At 38.1% G+C, this 13,733-nt stretch overlaps 1 protein-coding gene across 3 annotated transcripts in view; it reads right to left on the reverse strand.

The window, feature by feature from the left end:
• Positions 1-4,258: 4,258 nt before the first annotated feature.
• GRM5 (glutamate metabotropic receptor 5) overlaps positions 4,259-13,733 on the reverse strand; it is a 240,770-nt gene continuing 231,295 nt past the window's right edge. For all 3 annotated transcript variants that reach the window (XM_059493282.1, XM_059493280.1, XM_059493281.1), the window contains one exon: positions 4,259-11,666. In XM_059493282.1, the coding sequence (XP_059349265.1) occupies positions 10,844-11,666 (823 nt within the window). In that variant the 3' untranslated portion in view covers positions 4,259-10,843. The remainder of the gene's footprint in view (positions 11,667-13,733) is intronic.

A 13,733-nucleotide genomic window follows, 5' to 3' on the forward strand; every position in this document is an offset into this window, starting at 1 on the left:
TCCCAGCCATCCTGAACACAGCCTCAGACCCTGATCTGCTGCACACTCATAAATCTCATTCACATTCATCACCACTATTTTCAGTGAAATTATTCAGGATTGATATTGCTGTCATCTGAATCTCTTTTTTACCTTGTTTGGTAGAACATGTTTTCCTTCCTTCATATGGCTTTGTGCTCCCTCTGAGCCAGTGTTGATGCATTGCTTGTATCTCCCAATCTATTTGGAAGACAGCTGCTATTGATGCAGTGTGAGATGATTGAACAATCCCTGTCAGTTACTGTGTTGTGTATTTGTTGTATGATTGGGGTACTAAAAGGATGATGAAGAAATTAAAAACCCACTATTCCATGGTCTGTCATCACATAACTGAGGTATAATAGACGTAAAGGTAATTCCTATATTTTCATGTAAGTCCAGCACTGCTGGACTTTTCTATGCAATTTTGTATTTTCTTCCTTTCCTTTGGCATTCAGATTGTTCTAACAAATCTACAGGCAGAGTTTTGCTGCATGGTGCAAGATATGTGCACCTTTTGGTCTGAATTCAAGATGTCATTGCCCAGTGAACTCCCCTTTATTTCTGTGGGTATTTGCATCAGATGTGAGTTCTCTGTATATGTGCTCAGCTGTGGGTTTTCGTTTGTGGTTGGGAGCTTTAATTCCCAGGAGACAGGAATGTTGTGTTATAACTGAACTATGGTTGTGCTTTTCCCTGGCCTGAGCAGATGCAGTTGGCTTTGGAGCAGCAGTGCAGTCAAGAAGCCTGATATTCTGTGGCCTAATGGACCAAGCTTCCCAGAACTATTTGTGAGGCAGCAGGGATAAACTGTAAGTGGCACAAGCCAAGGCACCCTGTTAAATTGCTTTAAGATGAAACTTGGTAAAGCCTGTTTGGATGAACACTCTCTGATATTTGGTAGTCACATATGGGCAGTGCTGGCCAGCCTTGTCTTACCAAAGAGCATGGCAAGTCTTTGGTTTTTTCCCAATTCTGCTGCACTAACTTGGTGCCAGATTTTCCTTTACCAAATATCTAACTGTTCAGCATCTTGCTGGTCATCAAATAACAATGACTTAGAAGAGGAAATGGGACAAAATAATTTATCAGGAAATAATGTCATTTCACACAGTTTATAACCATGATAGGATTTTGGTATGATGCCAGCATGAAAATCCTTACCTCAATAAAATCTTTACATTATTTCTTTCCTGCTCTTTACTGCTCTTCCATCCATAAAGTCTGCTTTATGCCAGTGTGATACTTAGCACTTTTGATTGGTCTACTTCCAGGTGGAGCTTCAGAGTTGTGCTGGCCTTTTAATTGTTTCCTAAATTTACTGTTTCATGATTATTCCCCCAGTAAAATCTCACTTCTAATACAGTCCTGTATTTTTAATTTTGGTGTACTTTTCCTTATTTTTCTTCCTTAATTTACCTCAATATTCTTTATGCTGCTTTTATTCTTTCTATATAGACTACAGGCCATCTCCTTTTCATATTTTACCTCACTGGAATTTCTTTTGTAAGCTTGACACTGACACTTAAAATTCGGGGCCCCCATTTGTGTTCATATTCTTCTTGGAAGTAAATCTTATCCTCCCAGTCTTAGACTGAGATTTTTAGGATTCCATACCCTCTGGGCATTTTCCTTTCTGGGCTCATCAGTGATGGGTCAACAGGGCTAGTTAAATATCAGTCTAAAGTGATTTTTAAGCTGAGATTAATTGACATCCTTGGCGCTTACACACGTTTAAGAGTATTTATAATGGAAGCTCTGGAGCACCTCAGGAGTGGTTTAGGCAGAAGGTGATCAGTAAAAGAGAACAATGTTCTGGAATTACTCTCGTGAGGACCAAGGGCCAGCCCACAGTGTGTGTGTAGCACACCACACCAATCTTGTGACAAGCACTTGAGCCTACTCTACACCTCACCCAACAAGCACAAATCTGATGTCTCTCTCCTCATACTGATGGAGGACGTATTTCAAGCATTGAAACAGGCTGCTCAGGATGTGGTGGAGTCATCATACCTGGAAATGTTATAAAATACACATGGATGGGAGGCAAGGGGACATGATTTACTGATGGATTTGACAATGCTGGCTTAACATGTGGACTTGGTGATCCTAGAGGTCTTTTTCAAAACAGAAACTTATGTGATTCTATGACACATATATTCACAACATATGTAAGAAAGCCCAGGAAACCCTTAACAGAGAAGGTTTTCATTTGCTAATCTTTGGAAAGAAGTTACATAAGTTAGATAAGTTATGTGGAGGTAAGTTTTGAATCCCTGTTAAACAGAATTATAGTGAGCATGCTGATTGCTTTGTTTTAGTCCAAAAATTTGACTTAATTGTAACACTTGGTTTACAAGCAAACAGATAAAAGCAGATGGTGATTTGAAACTACTGCCCTGAAAAAAATGTTAATACAGCACAAATGTCTCTGTATATGTAAAAGAAAGCTCATCCATTTCCTTTGTAGTAACAAACACCTCACGCTCTCCACTGTGATTTGGTCTTAAACTCCTACAATAGGAAACCAAATTTAATAAATAGACCCTGAATGGACACAAAGGGTGATTGCAGTTCTTAAAATTCCAGCCTTTTTCCCAATGTTCTGTGAGCGGACAGAAAAGGTACTCCTGTAAGAAGAAGAGGAGCACCCAGTCCATGTATTAGTTTAGCTGAGGAGGACAGTACTGGCAGTAAGGCTTCTCTGGTATCAAATAACAATTATGGACCAAATGTGAATAAAAAATAAAGCTCCAGACAGACAGAGAAATTAGACTCCAAACTTTTTAAGAAATTGAAATTTTTCTTTTCTCATTACTAATTGCCCTGATATTTCTGAAGGTGTATTATAGAATAGTGCCCCTCTCTTTTTAATCAATGTAAACATTGATTTGTGATTTAATTTGGAATAGGATTTATTAGTTTATTAGTTTCTAAATGTCATCATTCTGCAGTGATAACAGAAACCCAGAAGAAACATGGCTGAGAGGTGATCACAGAGCATGGCATAAATTAACTGTTCTTGCAAACAAAGCAAATTTGATCTAGTGTTCCAGGCACTGCTTTAAAAATATTTTGCAATGGAACAAGATGTTGCATATGATTTTCAAAGTCTTTCTCTTCAAATTGCAATAGTTACAATATTTCTTTTGGTACAAAACTGTAGATTTTGCTGAATTAATTGCTGTGGATTTCTACACTGAAGGAATTAACTTTGGGATGTAGAGTTTTAGGTGGTTCAAAGACATGATATGAATTCACATTGGTTTTTAGCTGGAGTTGGGCATTTTACCTACCACTGTGTTATGAATTAGTCACCTTAATTTGTCAACAGCAAATAAGCTGATTCAGCAGTATCTCTAGAGATGTGTTTAGAAAATAATGTGTACAATTGGCTTTTATCTGAGAGCTGCAGTTCATACTCTGCATTTCACTGCATGCAGTACAATTATTCCAAATTCATGCCATTCTATGTAAGAATATAAAGACTATTACAAACCCCAGATTTTGGAATGGAAAGGAGAGGATTTCCAAACTAGAATGTTGGTTTTGTTCTGTGGGGTTTATTTGTTGTTTTTCTGTTTGGTTGTGTTTTTGGTTTGGTTTGATTTGGTTTTGTGGAGGGTTTTTAAGTTGCTTTTCTGTATGGGTCGGGATTTATTGAGTTGTGGTTTTTTGTTTGTTTATTTTTGGGGGGTTGTTTTTTTTTTTAGCATGTAGCAGGGAAGATAGCAAAATCTATTGGCTGGAAACAGAATGTAGCCAGATGTGAGATAAGAACATTTATTCCTAGTGGTCAAAAAGGCAGAACTCTAGAAACCAAATGTTAAAGGACATAAAAAATTTCCTCTGATATTTTTCTGCAGTTCAAGATTAGATGTGAATCTACAATTGCAGGAGTAAAGTAGTTTCTTAAGACATCTATAAAAATAAAGTTTTGGTATATGATTCCAAGTGGAAGAGCTTTGTTTTCTGTCGCTCAAATCTAGATTATTTTACTCTTTTCTCTCAAATCTATATATGTCTCATCAATGAGATTGTGCATGCATCAAAAGACAAACTATACTAGAATGTTATGTAACTATGATACCATTAATGTTAACTTAACCCTTTAAAGCAAGAGAGGGAGGACTAAAAGAGAGAGATTGTAATTCAAGAGTTTGTGTATAGGCATACCTGGTTTGTAGAAAAATGCACTGAAAAAATAGCTGTAAGTGTTCTGGAGAAAAAAAAAATCCAGTTTTCAGTCATATCACAGATTCTTTTTAATACTGTTCAAAAAGTACCTGACTCTACATAAACACCAACTATAACATGATGTAGACAATTGAGAAACAAGCAAGTGTATTCTTCAATGCTAAAATAAATTACATTTGTACAGGTAGAAAGCAAACCAAAGCTGATAAAAATGTTAAATTTTATGAAAAATCTTTTTCAGTTCACATCAAAATAATAACTTTACATTCTCTATGTTTTAATAGTATAAGCAGCAACAACATAAAAAAGAACAAACGGTCACAGAATGTTTGAAACCAGTTCTTCATAAGTTATTAGCAAATTAAAAAAAAATAATTACAAGCACTTGTAGCCCACATAAATCTTTTGGAATTGGCACCATCTCTCTAAAACATCTATATTCTATATAGATTTCTAATTACAAATACCACCAGCAGCTGCCATATAATCCTATTAGTACATGTAATATACATAGTATATTTGTTCCCATTTGGCAGATTGGAGTGACTTAGTATTTATTGTTTGTTAATACTGTCATTGCTCAGGTTAGACAAAACCAGCCATATACACCAGTTCATCACCCAGATGAATTTTTTACTTACCTTTATGCTTCACTGGCCTGTATCTCTTTTCCTTTTCACAGTAAAAAATTGTTGGTGGCAATTGGAGATATTTGAACTAAGGATAAAATAATAAACCATCACAGAAAAAAAAAATTCAGGTAATTCAACATAAGTCTTTACTAGATTAAGTGAAATGGGTAGTAGATTAATGATTTTCTTGTTCATGGAGAGTATTGACTTCATTTTTGGAGTTTCATTAAACCAGAAAATTGTGACCACCTGGGTTTTTTTGGACATGGTCACTCACATCCCTTAACATGTTTAGTTAGAGGATGACTTTCCCACTGGATACCAGATAGAGTATGAATGGTTGGAAGGACTTATTCACCAAGCCTAGCTTCAGGAATGAATCTAGTAAAATCCATCTGCTGTTTGATTCAAAAGAGAGTGGGAAGAATATCCTGTCATTATAATTCCTTGCAGAACAAATAGTCAAATCTGGACTTCAGCGGCCACTATACAACTTTGATTATCTTTATATGGATATTAATCTGGAATGATTCCATTAACCCAAATAGATTAAGGACTTCAGTATTTAAAATTATTCTGTGTAATACATAGCTTTTTGCTCTAGTGTGGAGATCAGGACCTTTTGTTAAATATCTAGCCTTCCTGTGGAGTTTGTGAGAAGAGTTAGTGCCCAAGAAAGCAACAAAACAAGGCAAAAGATGTCTAGGAATACTCTATTTGAGCCAGTATGCAAATGCAATGTGCAAAAAATGCTAATTTTCCTCTCAGATCAATTTATAGAGACATCTATACATTTTGTTTCAAAGATGGGCCAGGTTACCTTTGTAAAAGGTGACTGGAGGAAAATGAAATAAGTCCCTTTTTCTTCAGGCTCAGAGAATAAGCAATTCGAGTTTAATTCCTTTGCCTATCCAATAAGATTCAATCTCTCCTTTCTGTGTTGGGGTCTGAGATCTCCAGATGGAAGACAACATTTCTGCTGATAAGAAGTTATCTAAGGGCACATCCTTCCCCCCTGTCACAAAAACATTTTTCAAGGAAGCATTTAACTTTTTCTTTAGCCAGTATGTAGCACAGACAAAAAGTTGCCTCTACTTCTTCAGAGTTAAAATACCTTATCTCTGCTCCAGGAATTTTAAAAGTATTTTATATTAAATGGTAATATATGATATCTAATTTTATTCAGTGTGTGTCTTATCAGGTTGCACTGTTCCTTTTCCACTGCAATACTCTTGAATTTGTTCCTGCCCTGTGAAAATACCTTGGGGAAATGAATAAAAACTCAGCAATGAGTCATTGGAGCACTTTCCAGCCAGGAGACTGTACGGTGCATTCTGTGTACTCTCATGTATTTTTCTGCATCCTTGATGGGTTTTAACATGAGGCAGGTACAAAGATCCTTAGATGTGTGATGATCAGGTTAGTTCTGAGCATACACAGACATACTATGCTAGATGCTGGAGGAAGCTGGCATTTGAATAGTTGTTTTAAAATTGAGTTTAAAATGTAGGTATTAAATTCTACTGAAATCCTAACTTTAGGTTCCAAAGTCTCTTCTTTGGGGTCAGCCAAACCAGACCTGACACTGGTCTCCAATACAATACAAAATTTGTGGTCACATTGTTAGTCCTGAGCATAGTGCTCTGATTTCCCTAAGGAACCAACTCTTTTTTATGCTGTCTGTTGCTGTCATCTTTTATCCTCTCACCTCATAAATGATGTATTAAGAAGAACAACAAGGTTGCACACTTTCCTTTACAGAAATTACACCCACAGCTATGCAGTCTTTCAGTTTGGTCTTGCACACTAAAGAAAACATTTGAGGGGAAACTCCACAGTCATCCAGAGTGAGAGTAATGGATTGGGCTTCCCATTTACTCTCTTTTGATAGCTTATTCTCTCAGTTTTCAACCCAAATTTTCCTTTTACAGACACAGCAACTGAATAAACATCCAAGAAAACTAACATAACTTTTTTTTTTTTTTTTTTTTTTTGCTTTTGGAGCTTATAATGGTTTTTGAATTAACATTTAGTTTCTATCTCACTTTTGTAGCTGGAAATCAAAGGAAGAAGCCAGCACCTTGTGATTGACCAGGTTTCATGAAATATCAACAAGTGATTTGTGGACTGTGGTCTAAAAATCTCTGGTCTAAGGTATCTGCATGAGTCTAGGCACCAAATGTTCAGATAGAAGTACAAGGAAGCACATCTTCAAAGTCATGCAATCATTCTTCAGAGACAATTTAAAAACACAGTTCTTCAGCATTGCAAAAGCTTCTTTCCAAATGGCCTGAGAATGGCTCACTTTATTCAAAAGCATAGATCCAAAGGTGATTACACCATCACTCTTTAGGGTTGGCCTCAAGCACAAAAGAAATAAGAGATTTTTTTTTGAGGTCCATGTGGTCAAGAATGACAGTAGTTTCAAATCCTTTAATTTCCTTTGTGTCAGCAGCACTATATTGGAAGGCAAATTTCAAGCCATTCAGTTGGTACTTGCACATTCTTTAGTTAGATTGAAAAGTGTTCATTATTGTAACTTTTGCATTTATGTCTGAAAACCCTTGCCACTCTATCTTAATGTCCTAAATTAAGACTAGCATAAAAACAGCATAATGAAGTCATGATGTCTGTCTACATAATTTTTTTTCTCTTATGTCAAACCCACTGGCTTCTCCCAAAGAATTTTCCAGTCTTGCAAATCTCCCACTGGGCTCATTTGGATTATTACTACAGACATTACACCGTTTTTGCCTTCTTCTCCACAAAACCTTTCCTCCCTTTGTTGGAATTCAAACATGTAATAAAAAATTACATTGATGCGCTCCAGTCTGCACAATTAAAGCAGATTCTGCCTTCCTTAAATGCCTCTAAGGTTGTCCATCTTTTAATAAAAATAGACTGACTCCTAGAAGATACTACCTCAGCAGGGTCCATCCATAGTTTCTTGTGTCACTAAAATGTCTGCTGTGGCTGATAGATATGCAAAAGATACATGACTCCTCCAAAAGTGAGAGTGAACAAAAGTGTTTAAAATTTCGGTTGCACAGCATTAGGTTTTAGGCTCTTAAAACATGCATTCAGGGCACATGGGGCATCTCCACCCAAATTGTCATGACAGTACACATGACCATTGTCAGGAAGTTCTGAGCAATAGCTGTGGCGCAGTTTGAGAGCAGAAGAGGTATATTTATGCTGGGCTTGACAGTTTCAATTTTTCACTCCTTTTTACTAGTTTTTTATTTAAGGAAATATTTTATATTTGTCATATAATCCTTATTTCCACTGTTGATTATTTCACAGTGCAGTGAAACCCACAGATTTTAGCAGTAATACCATTCTATTAATTGTCCACCACCATAAGAAAAGACTAAAGGGGATCTAAAATTCTAGGGAAGGTTCGAGGTGGAGGATGTTCTTGTAAGAATATTGGTCAATAGTTTGAAGTATAAGAGAACAGGTAGTATTAGAATCCTTTCGAAATTCACATTGGTTACCTCAGTACACTCTATATTAGAACAATATTGCACTGATGGGAGACAAATATTATCATATAAGTCTTCCATGAACAACATTTAAGTGGTCTAAACTCCCCTAATAAGAATGTTTGTATCACAGACTGATTGGACATGCTTTTCTCTTAAATGTGGGTTGTAACCTGTGACAGAAGATGTTTTCTCCTGATGACATGAACAGCTAAGGAATGATGAGACATGCTAGTACTGTGAACCAAGAGGGCAAAACTGAGCTCTAGTCTGGGAACCGTGCAGCTGCACAGAGCTGAGTCTGTGCTGATCAGTCATGCGAGGATGCAAGAACTGCATATGGGCAACAAGGACCTTCAGTCATGCCTTAGTGTAGGGATCTGCCTTCTGGAGTAGAGCTGTTTTGTGACCTGCCTGTTCATGCTATAGGCAAAGCTGATAAATGACTGTACCTGACAAGACAAGCATGCCCAGACTGCAATTGGATAACATTGCCTGACTCTAGAGTCACCAGAGTACCTCTGTGAGGTGCTGGTCTGGATTCAACCATCTATTACTTTTCATTTTTAAATGTTGTTGAGCAGCAAATTGGGGCGCAATGCATAATAGTGAAACAAGCATCCCAAAGGAATAGAAAATGCTCTTTGCTAAAATATGTGAATGTGCTTTCATCTTTTACTTGTTTGATCAAATAGCTATTTTGAACATGGGGGAGAAAAAGGAGGTATGAATTTTGATTACAAAATATTTGTTATTTTTGAAGAAACAAGATCTAAAGGTTTTGAAAATAAAATATAGCAGCCTTATTTCAAGGCTCCCTTCCTTGAGGCTGTCTTCTATGTAAGGCTACATCAACTCAACTTTGAATTGAAGTACATTACTCATCACTTCATGCTATCCTTCAATAAAATAAAACAAACCCATAAAAGTTTGGCACCTGAGGACAGCTATGTCATGAAGAAGAGAGCAAATACAGTGTGCGTTTAGGGTCTGACTTACAAGTTCTATGTAACTACACCTATCAAAAATTATTTAGCTACTATTCAAACTTTAAAACTCTTCCCTGCCTGTATTAAAAAAGTGCTGTGACAGTATGAAGTGCACTAAACTGTACTACTTTGATATAGGAAAAAAAAATTGAGGAATCCCCTTGTTTCTTCTGTGAGTTGCTAAGAAACAAAGATTCTGTTGGTTCATATCTCATTAGGTCTTCTTTGTTTTAACCATTACTCTGTATTGCTTTGAATGTATTTTTTTGTCACTGTTCATAACTGCAAGGGATCAACAGCAAAACAAATTTTAAAATTGTTGCTTATTAAAGAGTAGCTTAATCACCTCTAAGCAGACTTTGACACAGGGTTTTTTCCATATATATGTGTATATTAATTAAGATTATGACAACCTTTCCCACTGATAGTTAGTATTTGTGATAATCCAAATTGGTATCCTAGAATTCTGTCATTCAAAGGATGGAGAAAATCCTTATGGTATTTACCTGTTTGTTACAAGCAAAGATGGGAGTCTGAATAAGTATTTTAACTGGTAACATTATCATGAGGATGTCCATAAAAATGTGCTAATTTTTCTAGGGAGTGCAGCTATAATGTAGCTTGGTAGTGCTGCTAGGAAGAGAATATTCATCTCAACAACTTGCCCTGGTAGGGGAATTACAAAACAGTACTCCAGAAAATATTTTTTGCTACTTCAATATTAGTTGGCAACATGGTGAAATAGTCAGGAGATCTTCCTTGGGTTTTGTTGTTGTGAAGGTGAATCCAATGATAACAAATTGAAATTAGATACTGATAGAAGAGAATTTCATAAACAAATGCGTAGGTTGAGAAGTCACTTGTAAAGCCCTCCATATTGCAGTCACTCACTGCAAAGCCTCAGCTTAGTGTTATCCACGTGTAACGTATCACAGACACAATATTCTTCAGCAAAAGGTTTTGTAGTAACATACATTACTGCTTTTTGTGATCTTCATAGAAAAAAAAGGAGAGAAAGCTTGACATGTTGGTCCCAGATTTGAGTCTGTTAGAAAATGTACATTCAATGTTTGGTCTTCTATTCTTGATAAAAGATCAAGGTTCACTTCTGGGCAAGGGATCAGAGTAAACAAACAAACCATTGTACAGTTGTTTACAATCTAGTTCCCCCCTGTCCCCTATATTGTACACACAGTTCATTGTAATACTAAAGCAAAGCACTTGGTATGTAACTGGATTAACAGACTCCTTATAAGCCCTCAAAAATAGATTCAGTGTTTCTGAAAAGCCCATGTTTTTTTAAGGCCACGATAATCTGCCAAGAGTCATTTTGTCTTTAAATCAGCATAATTAATCTGATGTTTCTGCCTCTCAGGTGATTCCTCTTCTTCCCTTCCATTCCTCACAAGATGACCCAATGCCTCTCACTCTGTCTGCGTAAACACTGGAGATCTTGAAGACTTGGCTGTCCCCTGACTACTTGCTTGTAGTTGTTGAGCTCCAACATCTTCTTGAACTACATTCACAGCGAAGAAGAACTTTGAGTATAATCTCTGATGAGGAGTGTGTCATATTTGGGGGAGGACGGGATGCAGAGAGCTGATTCAGAAGCTGGAGAGCTGGGAGATGCACTTCCAGAATCAATGGAGTCTCTAAAAGGAGAAGGAGGAGTTAAAGCCACCAGCTCCTCCAGGTCTTGCTTGGCCGTTGGGGTCTCTGAAGTGCCTTCTTTGATGCTGTCATTTGAAGGTTTCCTAGCAGCCTGTGAAGAGCCATTGACTTCAATGGCAGGAAGTGGTTGGATCTCTGCAAGTGTGGTCATTGTTGTAGGGAGCTGGATTTCCCTTGGAATCAGGTAGGAAGAGCAGAGAGGAGCAGCCCCCGCTGTCCCTGGAGTAGATGTTGAAAGCATCATAGAGTTCAGCTCACTGATATTGGCTGTGAAGCGAGTAACAACACTGCTGATCTGCTCCATGATGGAGCCTTGAGAGGAGCTGCTTCGCTGAGGAGGTTCTGACTGGAAGGTGGGCGCTTCGTCTTCTGTTCGGCTGACAGAGGCAGTTCTGTGGCTCAAAGTGCTGATTGGTGAGGGAGTCTGTGGTCGGTACTGAGCTGGGTATTGCTCTTCGGCTTCCGAAACGTCGTAAAGCGTTTTGGCACTAGCCTCGGGAAATGTAGCGCTGCTACTGTGCCGGCTACTATCTGTACTTTTAGAAAAAGGCTTGATCACTGCAGTTTGGTTGGGGTTCTCTTTTTTGTTGATGTGGACTGACAACCGCTGCCAAAGGTGTGCTCCTCGGCTGCTTTTCTCGTTCTGGGCCCAGGAAACTGATTTCCCATTAGAGCTGTAAACACAAATGAGATAAGATGGTAACTTGCTACAAAGTTAAAAATTTAATTGCTATACCTATATCAAGGGTATATGGTATTTTAGAGTTTATATTCACTATAAAGCTGACTGTAACTTCATCTATATCTATTTATTGTAATATATCTATCATTTATACCTGTATGTTCGAGGAAAACAAGCAGCATGTCAGCTCATTTCACAGGCCATTTGTGCCCCCAGCCACCACCTGTCCTGTGCTAGTGCATGGCCACTGCTGACCCCTCTGTTGAGGCCCTTGGGACATAGGCAGTGTCCATGCTGGGGGAGAGAGCAACTTGATGGCTTCCCTTCTGTTGGTCTGGTGTCAGGAAGAGGGCCTGTGGGACTGAGGGATGCATAGAGGAGTAAGGAAGAATTAAACACTTGAAGAGAGTGAGAGACTCAGACTGGCTAGAGTGCAGGGACAGGTGTGTGGGCTGGCCTGGGAGCTTTCAGTGGTAAGGAGCTTGGTATAGTGTTCTAAACATGGATTCATGGTATGGGGCAGGGATTGTAGACTGGGTGATGAAGAAGTTAAACTGGGGAAAAAAATCTGGTTTTGTCCCACTATTGGAAAGCATTGGAGCAACACACAGAAAGGGACTATACTGGTTGTAAGTAATGGACAACAACTTCTTCATCAAGGTACTTGGCAAGCTACCTGACACCAAATTAAAGAAATTATTTTTTTCAAATTGCAGGCCAGCTCAGAGAATTAAACTATGTTCCTAGTAGGAAAGAAATACCAGACAAGCTATACAAGCTCCTCGTGGTAACATGAGTTTGGAGACAGCAACAAACATTTTGCTCCACTTTTCTGCAAAATGAGTACTCTTAGGGTAAATTCTCTTCAAGTCCCATCATACTCTTTTTCAAAATTGCTTATTTGTCTCCTCTTGATACCTAAGAAAAGCCAGCTGTGACCCTTATAAACACACAGTATTTCCTTCTACATCTTCCTCAGTCTGATGAACTGGTGTTTGCACATACATTAACATATAGTTCTTGGAAATAAGGAAGATATTAGAAATATTTCTTAGCTGAAACAGACAATGACTCTGAAATGATGTCAACAGGAAAAACAGTCCACACATACAAATAAACATGATTTATATATAAAATGCATCAAAACTTCAGACAATTCACTTTGGTTTCCAAAACATTTGCTATAGCCATTTAGGATTTATGAAAAGACAACACTGGAGACCCTGGCAGACTATTGCAAATTTGGTTTTTGTTTGCTTTTTTAAGTCTGCAAAAGATATCCTCACAAGTTAGCCTGCGGCATAATAGTTTGCAAAGCACATACTTTACTAAATACAGATGACTGTACTGGCCTTCATGTGGAGGCTTCCCTCAAACTATCCATTTAATAGCTCTTCTGGCCATCTAAAAAAAAGTTGCATGCTGAGTGTAAAACAAAACCTCCTGGTGGGTTCACATTTGTGATTACATTACATGGAATTACGATGGATCATGTAACACAACATATATCAACAGATTTCCCCTTCAAAAGAAGCATGACAGAATCCAGAACACAATCCAGACAAACACAATGTAAAACAATGGGTACTTTAGGAGAGGGAGGACTAGGAAAGGAGCTGTATAAGTACATATGGGTTCCCCCTTTTGCTGCAATGGTCACCAGGATGATATTTGTGTCTTGGAAGCTGTCTGTTAGGCCCTACCCCCAAAATGCCAGGCAAAACAGCTGGTGGTTTGTAACTTGCTGTTCAGACAATCCCTTCCTTCTGCTGTACTCCAGTCAGAGCAAGAAGGAAAAGCAAACTCCGTTCTGTAGCACTGCTCACTTTGACTCTTTGAATCTCTGGGAGTCCAGTTCTGGACTGGGCAGGAGATGGCACCAATGTCTTGCAGAATGAAATTGTTCCTTCTGAGGACCATGCACTTGTTTCCTTGCAGCACATACTCTGTGGGTGCTGAGAACTCTTTGAGAGCCCTGGCTCACTGGTCATGCTGAGTCTTGAGCTCAGTGGGATCTCTGTGACAGCAGCAGGAGCAGAATTTGGATTGTTTGGCAGAT

The sequence above is a fragment of the Ammospiza nelsoni genome, chromosome 2 (genome assembly GCF_027579445.1).
Source record: "Ammospiza nelsoni isolate bAmmNel1 chromosome 2, bAmmNel1.pri, whole genome shotgun sequence".
Classification (NCBI taxonomy): Eukaryota; Metazoa; Chordata; class Aves; order Passeriformes; family Passerellidae; genus Ammospiza; species Ammospiza nelsoni.